The sequence below is a fragment of the Podarcis vaucheri genome (genome assembly GCF_965113315.1).
Source record: "Podarcis vaucheri genome assembly, chromosome: 2".
In the NCBI taxonomy this organism is placed as follows: domain Eukaryota; kingdom Metazoa; phylum Chordata; class Lepidosauria; order Squamata; family Lacertidae; genus Podarcis; species Podarcis vaucheri.
The window spans coordinates 36,440,926-36,457,317 of NC_138760.1; the positions used below are offsets into that span (position 1 = coordinate 36,440,926).

The following is a 16,392-nucleotide window of genomic DNA, read 5'->3' on the forward strand; positions in this document are numbered from 1 at the left end:
GGTGCCCCCGCCCACCGACACACACGTCACTGCCCCGCGCCCCCTCCCTCCCCTCCGGCGCCGTGGGTGAGGTCAGTGCCGCGCGCCTGTCACCCAAGCTTCCCTCCTGTTCGCGCTGAGCTGTAATCAAGGCCGCGCTGCAGAGGGAGGCAGGCGGGCGGTGCTGCTGCTGCTGCTCTTCCTCTGCTGCTTCTTTCTCCTGCCAGGGGCTTTTCGCCTCCTCTCCGGCCGGCCCGTGCTGCCCTGCGCTGCGAGGCCATGGAGCTGGCGGACGGCGTGGTGTACCAGGAGGACCCGGGCGGCCCCGGCCCGGCCATGATGTCGGAGCGGGTGTCGGGTCTGGCGGGCTCCATCTACCGCGAGTTCGAGCGGCTCATCGGGCGCTACGACGAGGAGGTGGTGGCCGAGCTGATGCCGCTGGTGGTGGCCGTGCTGGAGAACCTGGACTCGGTCTGCGCGCACAGCCAGGAGACCAGCGTGGAGCTGGAGCTGCTGCGGGACGACAACGAGCAGCTCCTCACCCAGTACGAGCGGGAGAAGGCGCTGCGGAAGCAGGCCGAGGAGGTGAGTGAGGAGGAGGAGGAGGAGGCGGGAAGGAGCGGGGCGGGGGGGGGGCTGCTGCTGCTGCAGGGCCGCCAGGAAGGGTCCCAAGGGGAGGGGGTGAGAGAGAAGAAGAAGAAGAAAGGAGGAAGAGGAAGATGTGTATGTGTTTTGGAAGAGTGGCATCCCAGGGTGTTGGCGGGATGGGAGGATGAAAGTTTTGGGGAGGGGGATGAGGCAACTTCGCTGGTGCAGGTTTGGGTGTGGCAGTTGGGGGACGACGACACAAAGAAGTACAGTGGTACCTCGGGTTACATACGCTTCAGGTCACATACGCTTCAGGTTACAGACTCTGCTAACCCAGAAATAGTACCTCGGCTTAAGAACTTTGCTTCAGGATGAGAACAGAAATTGCGCGGCAGCAACAGGAGGCTCCATTAGCTAAAGTGGTGCTTCAGGTTAAGAACAGTTTCGGGTTAAGAACGGACCTCCGGAACGAATTAAGTACTTAACCCGAGGTACCACTGTAGCAGCGTTGAGCCCCCATGGAAGTGGCATGTGTCAATGCAAGTGGGGTGGAAGGAAGTGGACATAAGTGGAAGGAAACCGCTGAGGGAGCAGGCTGACACAGGGACAGTAGTGTGAAGCTGCCAGGGCGGGACCTGCAGGAGAGCCTGGTGTGTTCCATAACTCAGAGGATAAATGCTGTTGTGTGTGCAGCAGAGGGTGATGTGGCAGGGCTTTAGTATCTTGCCTGGGAGCTTCCTCACGGAATTGGTTGGGCTGCTGTTAAACTCTAGAATTCTGGCCAAGGTGATTCTTACGCTGTAGTAATGCCTGGACTTCGGAAAGGTTCCTTGTATTGTTTTCAACGCTCCCCTTCTCTGGGGCAGCATGCTAACTTCCTTAGTGGGTAGCTGTCACATGTTAATCATGCAACATGAAGCCTAGATAAATGCCTAAGATGTGGATAGTCTGTACTCCCTGGAATTGGACAGTGATTGTCTTCAGGACTGATGGATGAAAATGTCAGTTAAAGCAACAGGTGGTGTAATCAAATAGTCCTTCACTGAAAAGTCAGCATCTTAAACATCAGTGGTGAGTGCCACATTATTTATATCACATTTTAGACTTTGTTGCTACCGTATCATGTTATTGCCTTTGTTACTTATCAAATTGTGCGCTTTTTAGAAAATGGGTAGATACACTGTTCTTAATATTACTGATTTTTGAAGAGCGTGTACAGTGGTATCTACCCAATTTCTAGAAAAGCTGAGAACAAGCATAGTGTGATCAGTGATAAAAGCAATATAGTCCATGCTTGGTATATTTCCTCTGCGTTGGGAAAGCAGCTAGGAAGGCAGATTTTGAATGGACATAGAGCAAGAAGTGAAATGGTTAAGCAGACCACCTCACACATCTCTTCTGTTCACAATCTTCAAGGCTGCTTTTCATTAAAACAACAACAAAACCAAAATCAAACTTCAAGGGGAAGAATCACACAACTGAGCATCATGTGCAGTTTGGTCCTTTGATGCTTTGAATGCATGGAGTTTGTTTAAAATATGAGCTGGACTGTGTATCTGAAGAAGTGTGCATGCACACGAAAGCTCATACCAAGAACTAACTTAGTTGGTCTTTAAGGTGCTACTGGAAGGAATTTTTTTATTTGGAGTTTGTTTATTAAAGTATTTTTCCCCCTCCTACTCTCCAGCCAAAAAAGGCTCCCAGAACAGCTTTACATATCATGAAAAATACTGTCCCTGGCCTCAAATGCACAGTCTAATAAGACACAACACAAAAGGAAAACCAGGAGGGAGGAGGAAATAAGCAAAGTCAGGTTCAAGTTCTGACTTAAAAGGTCTAATGACCTACAGGAATGGAAAAGTCCAAGGAGAGGAAGCACTTAAAGTGCAGGTTTCGCAGCTGGGCCAGTGGAGTAGTCATGCATCCCTTCTCTTTCATCCTCTGCATCCTATTTACCTGATGTAAATACTGTTGCTAGGTAGAAATTGATGGCAGGAAGAGCCTGGCTTCTTAGCAGGACAGATAGTGGCCTTGCATCTTTTCTCCTCTCTCCCCTACAGCAGCCTGGCGTAGTGATTGCTGGCAGGTGATAAGTGCCAGGTTCAATCCCTACAACACTTAGTTTAAAATATGAGCTGGACTGTGACCCTGCTCAGCTGATACAGTATGATGTTCGCATGTGCTTTGTTTACTTAGAGTAACAGTTTATACTATTGCAAGCAGAAGTAATCTTGGGTATCACTGGTGTTGCTTTCAATTTAGAAAAAAAATATCTCTGTATTGTGTACCAAGCACCTGGTTATTCTGTTTAATACTGGTGCCTAGGGACAAGAAATATTTTTCTGGTGCAGTGTGTGGCTTTGAATTGAAAAATAAATTGAATGCCATGGCAATCAATAATATGCTACAATGTACCTGGACCAAGGTAGGTAAGCTACACACATTTTTAGTATGCTTTTTGTACATAGTATATGTACACCTCAGGTTTTACCTTTTAATTAGCAAGTAACATCTTTATTACTAAGTGGTCAGTCCTTTAGGATTAGGATATGGGAATAAAGTTCCTGGCCCTGCCTGATATATTTTTGTGTGTGACAAACCAGCTTCATAAACAAAGATGCTGTGTGGAGCATAAATTGTGATTTAAATAGAAATTTCAGTGACAGCTATTGGTTGCATATTACTTATTGACTTGCTTTAAGTAAGGATCCTCTCACTTAGATTTTACTCATCACTGCTAGTGTGTCAAACATCCAAATGTACACCAGGAGGCAAAGTAGCAACATCACCTATGCATAGATGCTGTTGCTGTAGTGTTTTCACTATTTTGTTACTTTTGTGTTAAGTATGTACCATTTAGTAATCATGTAGAAGTTAGTTGTTAAGCCATTATGTATTGCTCTCCATAAAGTGAATGGGTTACTGTAGATGCATGCAATGCTTGTTCATGTGGCTTGGAAAGCAGCAAAATCTATTTATACCTTGTTTGCACATGCTTGGCTGACTGTACTGCAGGTGCAAATGAAAAAATGAACTTGTGTTTTCCAGTTATGTTAAGCCAAAATTTTAAAATGTGGTCCTAATGTAGAAAGTTAATATACTTGTAGATGTCATAAACAAATGCCCAGGATTAGCTCCTCTGAGTAAAATTGTGCAACTTGTGAGAATTAGTTGATTATAGTTAAATATTTTGCTGTAAAATATTGGTGATTTGTTGCTTACCCATAGGACACGTCCAAGTATATGTTTTGCATGTGGCAAGGTTCCTTGATACACTTCAGGCATTTTCAACTAAAATGGATGTTGAATAGCAGGCCTGGAAAAAATGACTGCTTGAGACCGTAGAACTGTTATGAATGAATAAATTTTATCCTTCTCAATGACAAAAACAGTCTTTGGGGAGCTTAATGAGATAAAAATTACATAGAATTATAAAACCACAGTCATAAAGTGTTTAAATATAGGATATAAATCAGAAACAGAAATAAAAACAAATGCATAGCAGAATCTAAAGTTTCAGATTTTAAACTACGTATATCTTATTAGCTTATGTTATTAAATATGTTATTAATATTAAAATCTTGAGAAAATAAAAATATAATGCTTACCTGCCGCTGCAAAAGACCAGAGCATAGGTGCCGAGAAAGCCCTTTTAGGGAAAGGGCATTCCGCTACTTGACTGCCACCATTAAAAATACACTTAATTATTATTATTATTATTATTATTATTATTATTATTATTATTATTATTTATACCCCATCCATCTGGCTGGGTTTCCCCAGCCACTCTGGGTGGCTCACAATATATATCAGAACATACTAAAACATCAAACATTAAAAACTTCCCTAAACAGGGCTGCCTTCAGATGTCTTCTAAGAGTCAGATAGTTGTTTATTTCCTTGACATCTGAAGGGAGGGTGTGAAAAATGAATGTAATATTTTAGCTGCAGTTCATTCATTTTCAGCTTTATATTCCTGTTATAAAAAAGTGTGCCTAGACATTCCGTTGTTGTGCCCAGAACCTAGGTTTAAGGTGCCATCACATTTACTCCTGTGGGGTTTTTATTTCTGCAATGAATTCAAATTAATCCATCAGTATATCTGAAGGAGCGCCTCCACCCCCATTGTTCTACCCGGACACTGAGGTCCTGCACCGAGGGCCTTCTGGCGGTTCCCTCACTGCGAGAAGCCAAGTTACAGGGAACCAGGCAGAGGGCCTTCTTGGTAGTGGCGCCCTCCCTGTGGAACGCCCTCCCACCAGATGTTAAAGAGAACAACAACTACCAGACTTTTAGAAGACATCTGAAGGCAGCCCTGTTTAGGGAAGCTTTTAATGTTTGATGTATTACAGTATTTTAATATTTTTATACCCAGCCAGGTGGGTGGGGTATAAATAAATTATTATTATTATTATTATTATTATTATTATTATTATTATTATTATTAAAAGCATCTGAATTTCCCCTCTTTGAATGCTTTATGTCTGTATGTAGTGGTGAAGTGTGAGCAAATAGAAATACATGTGTGCCTTTTTTAAAAATAGCGATGCCAAAGTATCAGTCATGATGGTCTTTGCTTTTGTTCAGTGTTCCTTTAATGCATGTGGTGATTTCTCATAACTGATAAGAGTTTTCAGAGAGTGAGGTATAATCTTGGTATACTAGAAAGTTTCAGGAAATGGAAGAATCAAATGACCAGCCAGAGGTTTGCATGTGACTGCTAATTAATGACGTTGCTTTTCCAAAACGAGCACTCTGAAAAATAACTTCAGTTGAAAAGGGATCTTTATATCTAAGATGTTCCAAAACAAAAAAATAGATCTGGATGCTCTTCCTTCTGTGTTTCCTGTGCGCTGCAGGTTTTTTTGCTACTTTTTGAGTGGTGGTTTGCCTATGAATCATCTGACCATTTGTTCCTTCCAGTGATCCTGTATTAGGTTCTCCTGTTTATCTTCAAATGTTTGGTTATTTTAAGGGGTCTCTAGGGATGAATGGGGTGTGTGGTAGAATTAGCCTTGCTCCTCGTCTCCTTCCTTTCTTTAAATCTCCTGAGAATTGCGTATTTTGTGCAATCTGTGAATGATCCCTCACAGACATTCCTTGCTTCTTGGACTGAACTTTATATGAAACAGGGGGAGTGAGAGAAGGCGGACTACAAAGAAATGGCAAGCCTCTACCACTTTTGTCAATTGACAATGTTTGAATTTGGAGGATCGAATCTTGGCTTTAGAAGCCAAGATATAAATTCACCTTCTGCACCCACAAGAACCTCCTTCACTTCCTCTTTGGGGTGAGTAGGAAAGCAGTCCAGGAAGCTTTTGAAACCATGGCTTAATATCCTGGCTTGCTCCATGATTAAGCATAGTTTCTCAGTCCCAATGTAATGGGAGGCTGTGGTTCACTGTGGCTTCCTGATTTGTTTCCCTGCTTTCAGAAAGGGAGGGGTGCAGGGACTTTATGTGAATCCTTGATTTGAAGCCCCAAACCAGAGAACATGCCTATTTATTTTTAAGCAAGTTCAGTATTGAGCCATCATAACATTGTGTTTGGAGAGGCTCTGAGATGTTGATCAGTGCAGGAAAATATAAACCAGAAGCATGTTATAGATGTCTCAGAGTGGCATGGGCCTGCATGGAACAACTATTGCAAGTGAAGTCCCCCTTTTCCACCTGTGGTTTGTTGGCAAACAACCCTCATAAACCACTTTTACACACTGTTGTCTGGTACAGTAATTGTGCAATGGTTTTGTCACAAAGTTGCCTGAATAGTTATTTGGTGTGTATTTTACAAGTTTGGGGGGGCCTTATTGGTCTAGTACATCCTTGAATTATGACAGTTTTCCTAACTGTTCTGCTGTTTTCATAGGAGAGAGACTTGGTATGTTAATACAAATAGTATTTAAAGGAGGTGGAGGCAAGAACTCATTTATTCTGTTAAATTTCTTAATTTCAGAAGAACACTTGAACTGAGAGTTGTTTACTCTGCAATGCCAAAAATGAAGTGCTCTTAGAAAAGTAAATACTGTATGCCTTAACAATGGCATTCCTTTGTACAACTAATATGTATGAAGAATTAAGATAGGCCCATGCCAGAATGGTTCACAGTGTTAAAGCCTCAATGTAAAATGAGTAAGGGATAGCTAAGGGAGAACAGTCCAGCTTACTTCTAAATAAAGACTTTTTTTCAGGTTAGCAATTATCATTCAGTTTCAGCTTGGACCTTTCGTGGTAGTTCTAACTTGCAGCTTCAGGTAATTGTATTGTGACCTGAAGTTATGCAGCACTAAGGAAGTGTAGGATCTATTGCTTTTATTGGTATAGAGTGTGATAATGACAGGGTCAGAGGGAAGTAGGTGATGTGATAAGAGCTTTCAATGAAGACTTTTAAGTAGTGTAGAACTACCGTATTTTTTGCACCATAACACTCACTTTTTTCCTCCTAGAAAGTAAGGGGAAATGTCTGTGCGTGTTATGGAGGGAATGCCTACGGGTGGCCGGGGGGGGGGGAGATCTGCTGCAGTCATGAGCAGAGGATCCATGGTTCCCCTTCCTTCCCTCCTCCGTGGCTCGCTTTGAAACAGCAAAGCGGGAGAAGAGCCGCTGAGTGGGAAGGAGAGAGGGACAGAGAGCCTGCTTCTTTAAAGGAGCAAAGCGGGAGAGGAGAGGAGCCTTCTCCCCTTAAACCCCTCTTCTGTTCCGTTTTTTGGGGGGTTCAGGCCAAAGTTGTTGAGGTTTGTGAAGAGCTCTAAAAGAATTTCTCCAGACTGAGTAAACTGGTGGTAAAATGGAAATGCAAGTTACTATAAGCAAGTGCAAAATGATCCACAAAAAATCTAAATTTCACGGACTCTTGGGGTCTGAACTGGCAACAATAAGACTTTGGGGTCATAGAGGATAGCTCAAGGAAGATGTCAGCCCAGAGTGCAGCAGCTGAGAAAAAGGTGAATGCCATGCTGGGAATCATTTGGAAAGGGATTGGAATGTCACAATGCCATTATGCAAATCTACAGTGCAGCTGCACTTGGGGTAATGTGTACAATTCTAGCTGCCTTACCTCAAAAAACCTATGGTAGAGCTGAAAAAGGTTTAGGAAAGGGCAACAGAACTGATCAAGGGATGGAGAAACTCCCCTTTGAGGAAAGCTTACAGCTTTTGGAGGCTTTTTAGTTTTCGAGAGAAGGCAAGAAAGAGGCAACGTGATAGAAATGCATGCAATCATGTCTGGTGTGGAGAAAGTGGCTAGAGATAGGTTTTCCTTCCTTGGGCAGGCTTCCTCAAACTCGGCCCTTTGTAGTTTTGAGACTACAATTCCCATCATCCCTGACCATTGGTCCTGCTAGCTAGGGATCATGGGAGTTGTAGGCCCAAAACATCTGGAGGGCCGAGTTTGAGGAAGCCTGAACTTGGGGGACAGCTGCTGAAGCTGAATGTTGGAAGATTTTGGGCAGACCAAACAAAGTACTTCCTCACGTGGTGGATAGCTAAGCTACAGATCTTGCTTCCACAAGAGCCATTACTGGCCACTAACTTAGATGGCTTTAAAATATGACTAGACAGATTGACATTAGATTAGGTTGAAGCTATCAGTGGCTACTTGGCATGATGGGCTAAGTTCTACTTCCATTGTTAGAGACTAAAGGTAAAGGGACCCCTGACCATTAGGTCCAGTCATGACCGACTCTGGGGTTGTGGCGCTCATCTCGCTTTATTGGCCGAGGGAGCCGGCGTACAGCTTCCGGGTCATGTGGCCAGGATGACTAATCCGCTTCTGGCAAACCAGAGCAGCGCACGGAAACGCCGTTTACCTTCCCGCTATTTATCTACTTGCACTTGGACGTGCTTTCGAACTGCTAGGTTGGCAGGAGCAAGGACCGAGCAACAGGAGCTCACCCCATTGCAGGAATTCAAACCGCCAACCTTCCGATCGGCAAGTTCTAGGCTCTGTGGTTTAACCCACAGCGCCACCCATGTTAGAGACTACAGGCCTCTAAATACAAGTTGCTGGGAATGACAAGTAAGAAGAATGCTGTTGTACTTTCAGGTTTCCCATAGGCATCTGGTTGGCCACTGTGAAAGCAGGATGCTTCTTATGTTCTGAAGGCTGATTGCCACAAGCAAAAGTTTATTCCCTATGGTGGCCCCCTGACTATGTATTTCCTTTCCAATGGACCTACATTAGACTTCTGCATCCTAGGCTTTTCAGAAAGGCCTAGAGATCTCCCCCTCCACCCCACTTGACCTCCCAGGCTTTATGTTAATTAGCTGGGTGATGTTCTGATTGAATTATGTTCTTTTGGGGGTATGTGGGGTAGATTTTAGGTTTTCAAAAAATATATACAGTATATTATTTTTTCTTTCATTGTTTCATTGTTCAAGTAAGCTGCTTTGGATGGGCATTTGCCCTCCAAAGAGGCCTAAAAATATTTTAAGCAACACATAAAATGCACATGCCCATGAATATTTTGTTTCTTTTTTGAAGAAATTTATTGAATTTGAAGATTCTCAAGAACAAGAAAAAAAGGATCTGCAGATAAGAGTGGAAGCTTTAGAGTCGCAAACCCGGCAGCTTGAACTGAAAGCAAAAAACTATGCTGATCAAAGTAAGTGGGACTTTATCAGTGGATTATAACTAATTATAACCATTGCATGGTTTGCATGATATTTTCACTCTTATCTTCTAATAGAAAAGAGCATAAAATGAGTGCACCAGTATAATTCACTAGCGGGAGTGTTTGCCTTTTCATGTATGTATGTGTGATTTTTGTTTTGTGTTGACTGATGTCCAAGATCATCTTCTCACTAACTTTGTTAAGACTTTCTTGAAGTGCAGTTTCAGCTTCTTTTCTCACCCAAAAAACAATGGGTGATATCCAACTATAGAGACCCACTTGCACAATAGACTACAACACGTACAAATGGGATATCCCCCTTTCCCCCCCGCAGCCCCACAAATCTGCTGTGGAGTGTTTAGAGCAGAAGATCCTTGCATTGTGCAGGACTAGATTATTATTGTTCTTATTGATTGATTTTATGTACTGCCCTATACCCAGAGGTCTCAGGGCGGTTCACAGAATCTTGCAGTCCCTTCCAACTCTGCAGTTCTATGATTCTGTCATTCTATGTCCAGAAATGTCAAAGCAACCTTGATTCTACTGATCTTACAATTCAAAAGTGGCTAGGAATCTTGTTAATTTAATGTTAGCTATGGCTCAGAGTTTCTTAAGCTGATAGAAGGGCCTTGGGCTACTAGCCCTGTAGGATTTCTCATTTGTATAGCTGACTTTATCATATCACAAACTACTTTTGAAACCCCTTTCAAAGCAGTTTACCTTGTGGCAAGAGGGGATGGGGGATGAGGCTATTGCTAAAGTCTGAAGTCTTGTCAGCTGATGGAACTTGTTTCATAGTTCCTTGGATGCAGCTCAAGTGTGTTTTTGTTTTTAATTTAACCAGTAGCGAATATTTTGCTGCTACACAATTGGCAAGGTTATAATTGCTCTCTAAGGACACTGGAGTGGTTTATTAGCCTCAAAGTAATTCTGGGAGATAGTCATATGTAACATCCTTATCCATGGTCAGCGGAGCATATGATAAGATTGTATCCCATCCTTCTCCTGGTTTTTCCATGTGGATTCCTGGCCACTTTAAATATGGCTGCTGTTTTAATGCTAACCAGGGTTTGCTAGGATTACTAATCAGCTTCAAACCTCAATTAAAGGTAAAGGTAAAGGTAAAGGTACCCCTGCCCGAACGGGCCAGTCTTGACAGACTCTGGGGTTTGTGCGCCCATCTCACATCTATTGGCCGGGGGCCAGCGCTGTCCGGAGACACTTCCGGGTCACGTGGCCAGCGTGACAACGCTGCTCTGGCGAGCCAGAGCCGCACACGGAACGCCGTTTACCTTCCCGCTGGTAAGCGGTACCTATTTATCTACTTGCCCCCGGGGGTGCTTTCGAACTGCTAGGTTGGCAGGCGCTGGGACCGAGCAGCGGGAGCGCACCCCGCCGCGGGGATTCGAACCGCCGACCTTTCGATCGGCAAGCCCTAGGCGCTGAGGCTTTAGCCCACAGCGCCACCCGCGTCCCCAAACCTCAATTACAAATCTTCTATAAGAGGGAACTCTGGTTAGTGCTAACCGTGGTTAATGTTGGTGCTGAAATAAGTCTGTAGGCCCCCAAACAGTGACCTGGAATGCAACCCTCAAGTGAATAGGAAGTTGCCTGTAAAGTGTAAAACATTGTAATAGAATGGCCCAGTCACATGAATTCAGAATGTGCAGTCCCTGACATGGATTTTAAAAATGAATAAAGGGGATGGAAAAACTAGCCACAGCCTTTAACCCTTAGTTGCCCATTGCAACCCACCTCTGCCCCCTTTTTCTGCCTCTACCAGCATGATGGTGTTGTGGTTGCGTGGATGGGGTTGTGATGAGACTGGGCACAGAAGGGAGTCAGATCGTGGAAGCAACCACTGATGTACAGCTGCCTTATTTCAGAACCAGCTGTAACTGGCACTAATCATGAATCCAACTGCTGCAATGTACCTTGAGTGGCTTGATCACAAAATCCCATTAGAGAAAATTAAATCTCCTCTCGCATCTTGTCTCATTCTTGTTTTAACCAATAAAGAAGAATCCTCTCTAAAGATTGCCACAGAGTTTGTCGTCATGCTGTAATAGCAAAGGAAACACAGGATTGTGAAGCTGCTTGCTGCTTCATCTTCATGCTGAGAAGTCAACAGTTCTTTTTGAGACATTGCCCAAGGCTTGTGCTTTTTGAAAGCTTCTCTTGCTATGAATTTATGCACTGGATTACCTCAAAATGCCACTTGGGATATCTTTTTGGCTTCCATTGCTTGTTTTGCAAGGTTATAAGTAAGGTGATGAACTAATGCTTTGAGAATTTCCAAAATTTGGAGAGCTTTGAACTATAGCCTGAAATCTGTAATGCTGAGAGCTGTTTCTCACGGTCATCTACAGGGAAAAAGAAACATATTTGTCATGAAGTCGTAAATAAGTTGTCCACTGTTCATTGAAGCTGCCCAGCAGGTTCTTAAATATTTGGATGCATTTCAGATCTCACAGCAAATACATGGTAAACACAAGGGGGAAATGAAGACCTATATGCAGTGGAGGGCCTCGGGTTTATCAAATTGTCTAGGACACAAACAGTGCAGAATATCCTCAATAGCACATTGATACCATAGCAGCTAGCTGTTCCGGTTGATCTTAAATGCCTGTTTGCAGTGTTAGTTTTGAGCTATGAAATTTACTTTGGAATATTGCATGGATGTACCTTATTATAAAACTGGAGTTTCATCATTGGTTATGCTGTTAATCCATTTGGTTTAGGTTTATAGACAATTAATACTTTGAGAAAGCAATCACATTAGTCAAACTTGCCTTCTTTGGTCCTCACGGTCTATAGCTTTAAGAGAACTTCTGTTGCAGTTGTGGAATTAGTTCTAGGAACTGTGTAGGTTTTGCCCTTTTATGACACCTGCAGTTTTTATGTGCCACTAGGCCTGCTCACACATGTGCTTTGGCTGATTTAGGGACCATGTATGTGTGGTTCTTACGTTTGTGGTTTCTGTTTATGGATTGGGAATCAGATGCTTAGTTCCCTGATCCAATAATCACCTTTGACAGTATAGATTTATCTGCTTGGAGGATTGAAGTAGCAGAGTTTGCCTCCACCGTACCCCAGAGTGGATTGATGGTGTCAGATCTGAACTGATTGACTAGTCAATCCTATGTATCTCTACTATCTCTTAAAGAAAGCTATCGGGTTTGCTTGGAGATTTTACTCAGAACTATGTGCTTTAAAGACATCTGTTTGTTATTTATTATTTCAAATTTATAGTCTACCCTCCCCCAAAGGGAGCCTAGGGCAGCTAACAACCAGTATTAGAAACTGAGATATGAAAGCTAGGAACTAAATGGCACCTTAAACCTGAGTTGTGGACACCACAATGGAATGTCAGAACCTATCAGCTTGCCTTACACTGCAGTGATTTCTTGGAAGTCGACCAGGCAGGAATTTCTCCTCCCACACCCTCAGTGGCAGCAATAGTGGCAGTTTTAATCTGAAATCTTAGGTGCAGTACCGCACCCAGAGCTCAGAAATTGCTCGCGTTAATGAAATTCCCAGTCGCAAAATGTGCCTAGAACAATAGGAGTTTCACACGCTGATCACAACAATAAAATTACAATAAAAAAATTAAACAACACTGTTCAGGTAATGTAGACAGTTAGTACCAGCAATGTAAAAGTTTCATAAAACTACAGTTCAAAAGCATGGATAAACAGAAGTCATTTGACACATTTCCTGAATGCATATAAAGTGGGAGATAGACTGATTTCCACTGGAAAGGGGGTTCTGTAGCTGGGGTGCTGCCCTGCCTCAGTTCCCTCTTTGTTGTGCTTCTCCTATTGATGAGCTGTGCCTTGTCCACAGATTGCAAATTTGAGGCTGGAAAATGCTGGAGAAGGCACATTTTCAGTTCGGTCCCAAGTCATTTGGGACTCTTTAGGGGAACATATTAAACCTACTCTATCCCTGTTTTACCAAATGTGAGTGTGAACACTTGAAATTGGAAATGGCCCTGTGAATGTAAACATGACCTTCATCTATTTGGATCTCTGACTTTTAAATTTTATTGCCCTATTTAAACACAGGGAACCTCTGTTGAGACCATGCTAAATAATTTATTTAGAAAATGTTTACCCTCCCTCTCTCAGATTTGCAAGATGCTTCGTCAATAAATAATGCATCATAATGTAAATGAGGGGTTTCTGCTCTCAATGAGTGCTTTGAAACTCTTCATATTACCCTGAACATTCCCAGGAGATTTCTGTGTGCTGCTGCTGCTGCTCTCAGTTAACTCTCTTGCTACCTTTGTTTGATTCTCTGTGAAGGCCTCCAGAGAATGACATTCCAGTTTTCCAGTTACATTTGAATATCTCCTGATTTATGGGGTGTTCAGAAAGAAACGGTGCAACGTTACTAAATGAAATGAAATGCATCTTTCTCCCACATTGCTTTCAAATAGCATTGCCTGAAAGCAACCACCCACGAATCACATTTTGGCTAAGGTGGAGTTGTACTGGTGGATTACCAGGGTGGGCAGAGTCAGAGCAGCTCCTCAAGGTCCTGTACCTGGGCAAGAACAAAGGTGATCTTGTATATCCTGTAGCTTTCAGGTCATGGCAGTTGAAACAGCCAGTGGATGATGATGGTGATGGTGATGATGATGATGATGATTTGGCTAGTGGATTATTCAAAAAATGTGCAACTTACCTTTGCCCAAACAACAGCTTATTTTCCTGTACTCTTATACAGAGGCATACATGCCTGCTTGTATGTGCTGACAATCAGTGTTAGAAACTGGGATGGAAAAGCTGGGAGCCAAAGGGCTTCTGGGATCTGGGTTGTGGATGCCAAAACAGAATGTCTAGTTACCACTGGTGGGGGAGGGGAGTCGGCCGGCAACACTTCTTATTTATTATTTTAATAAGCATGAATTAATCTGCAATTCACATAAGTGACATATTGTTAATATCTTATTTTTGGCAGAAATTGCTAATACATGTTTAATTTGGTGTTTACAATAAAAACATTGGGACCATACTTTGGTTTTCAAAACACTCTGCTCTTTATTGCTAAACTCCTTAACATGTTGTCTATCCTTAACATAAACTTCGAGGCTTCAAAGCTGCATACATTGCAGTAATCCTTGAGTGTCAGCCATGCGCAAAAAAATGACACCCAGACTTATTGAAGTGCTCGCAAATGGAGAATCTTTAGGCGCAAAATGTGCCTGGTATCCTGCTGACAATGGTGAAATATTTTAAGGACTCTTAGGAGGAAGAAAGGTTGTTTACCCTGCTGACTAAGAATGGGACAACTGGCTAATTTAGAAGGTGGTTACTTTAAGCCACTAATAAAACACTATTTAGGGGATATGGAAACTTTAGGGGTCATGGAAGGCTTTTGAGAAGGGGGGATGCTTTAGCTGTGGATACCTGTCTTAGTTTGGATGAGAAGGGATTGGACTAGATTAAGTGGATCTTATAAGTAAGTGTGTGTTGTCGCCTGCGTGTCCTGCCAACCTAGCAGTTCGAAAGCACGAAGTGCAAGTAGATAAATAGGTACTGCTCTGGCGGGAAGGTAAACGGCGTTTCTGTGCGCTGCTCTGGTTCGCCAGAAGCGGCTTAGTCATGCTGGCCACATGAGCTGTACGGCGGCTCCCCTGGCGAATAAAGCGAGATGAGCGCCGCAATCCCAGAGTTGACCACTACTGGACCTAATGGTCAGGGGTCCCCTTTACCTTTACCTGTCGCCTGCGTGAGTACATGAAAAAAAAGAGACTCTGTGTGCTGTCCATTGTTGCATTCACTTGTGCAGATATCTTTTTTTAGAAGGCAGCAGTGAAAAGACTCAGTTCCTCTGCTTCAGACAGGTGGAAGAAAGTGGAAGCAATAGGTTGTTTCATTTTTGTTCCACGCTTCTTTTAGTTCCTCTGAGCAGTTTCATTTTAGGGAAAGCTTTAACTGGCTGAAGTACCTGGTGAATCTGTCCTGGCAACAGAGCCAATTTAGCAGGGTGCTAAGTTAGGCTTGCCCATCTGTTTCTGACTTGACTTTAGAATAGCAGGGCTTTGTTTCTTCCCCAGTGTCTGCTTTCAGTGGACCAGCAGATGTTCTGGTTGCTATCTTGTTAGCAAGGAAGTGTTATACTCAAGACCTCAGGTAGCCAACCTGTGACTCTCTGGGTGTTGTTGTATTCCAGCTCCCATCAGCCCCAGCCAGCATGGCCAAAGATCATGATGGAATTTTTACTTATTATTTTTTAATAACCTGTGTAGCCTGCTTTTCATCACAGATGTGAAATACAAAATAAAAAATCTGGGAGGCCACTGGTTAGTGACCTCTGCTTATGTGAGTGGGCAACAAAGATCACCTAATGTTCAGAAAATTGGTGCCTGTTATGCAAGTAGATGTAAATTGACTAACACTATATAGATATCTAAAAGACACCAGCCCTGCGTATAAGGCAAAGTTATCTGTTGTTGACTATATCCTCAAGTCATTGACACCTTTTACTCTGCGGGTATCTCTACATGTTGGCAAATTAGTAGTCCACTAGATGGAGCAGAAGCTATAGTTGTTGGATGGCTCAGTAAATAGGAATGGTTACATTTTGCAGTTGTGGACTAAAATGAAATGAATGGGAAAGATCTGCCTGCTTGGTTCTTGTGTTTTGTAGCTGCCAAGTGGGGAGAGTGGCTTGAAATGGACATGCATTAATAGCTGTAAATGTACTCTGGGTGGTGTTAAGGTCCTATATAAACTATAGATCTGTTATGAGTTCTTAATATGTATATTTAAAAAAAGAATGAATAGCACTTTCTAGAAAAAAGTGGCATCTTCATATATAATGGTTGCTATAATAGAGATGGGTTTAGTAAATTATTTCCTGAATCCTGCATAGGGACCTAGGAGCCTAGGCACAATACATCTAAATACAGTGGTACCTTGGTTCTCGAACTTAATCCGTTCTGGGAGTATGTTTGACTCCCAAAACTGTTCGAAAACCAAGGCATGGCTTCCAATTGGCTTCAGAAGCTTCTTGCACCCAAGCGGAAGCCGTGTCGGACATCTGGCTTCCGAAAAACGTTCGCAAACCGGAATGCTTACTTCCAGGTTTGCGGCATTCGGGAGCCAATTTGTTTGGGAGCCAAGCCATTCGAGACCCCAGGTACCGCTGTATTTCCTAAACATGCCATAACAGTTATATGCAATCCAAATTGGTATCTCATTTGATTT

The 16,392-nt window shown here is 43.0% G+C and overlaps 1 protein-coding gene across 4 annotated transcripts in view; it reads left to right on the forward strand.

Annotated features, from left to right (window-relative positions):
* The first annotated feature begins 114 nt into the window (after window positions 1-114).
* Window positions 115-16,392, forward strand: part of SPAG9 (sperm associated antigen 9) — a 76,516-nt gene continuing 60,238 nt past the window's right edge. For all 4 annotated transcript variants that reach the window (XM_082211024.1, XM_082211026.1, XM_082211025.1 and 1 more), the window contains exons 1-2: window positions 115-564; window positions 9,046-9,166. In XM_082211024.1, coding sequence (XP_082067150.1) covers window positions 259-564; window positions 9,046-9,166 — 427 coding nt within the window. In that variant the 5' untranslated portion in view covers window positions 115-258. The remainder of the gene's footprint in view (window positions 565-9,045; window positions 9,167-16,392) is intronic.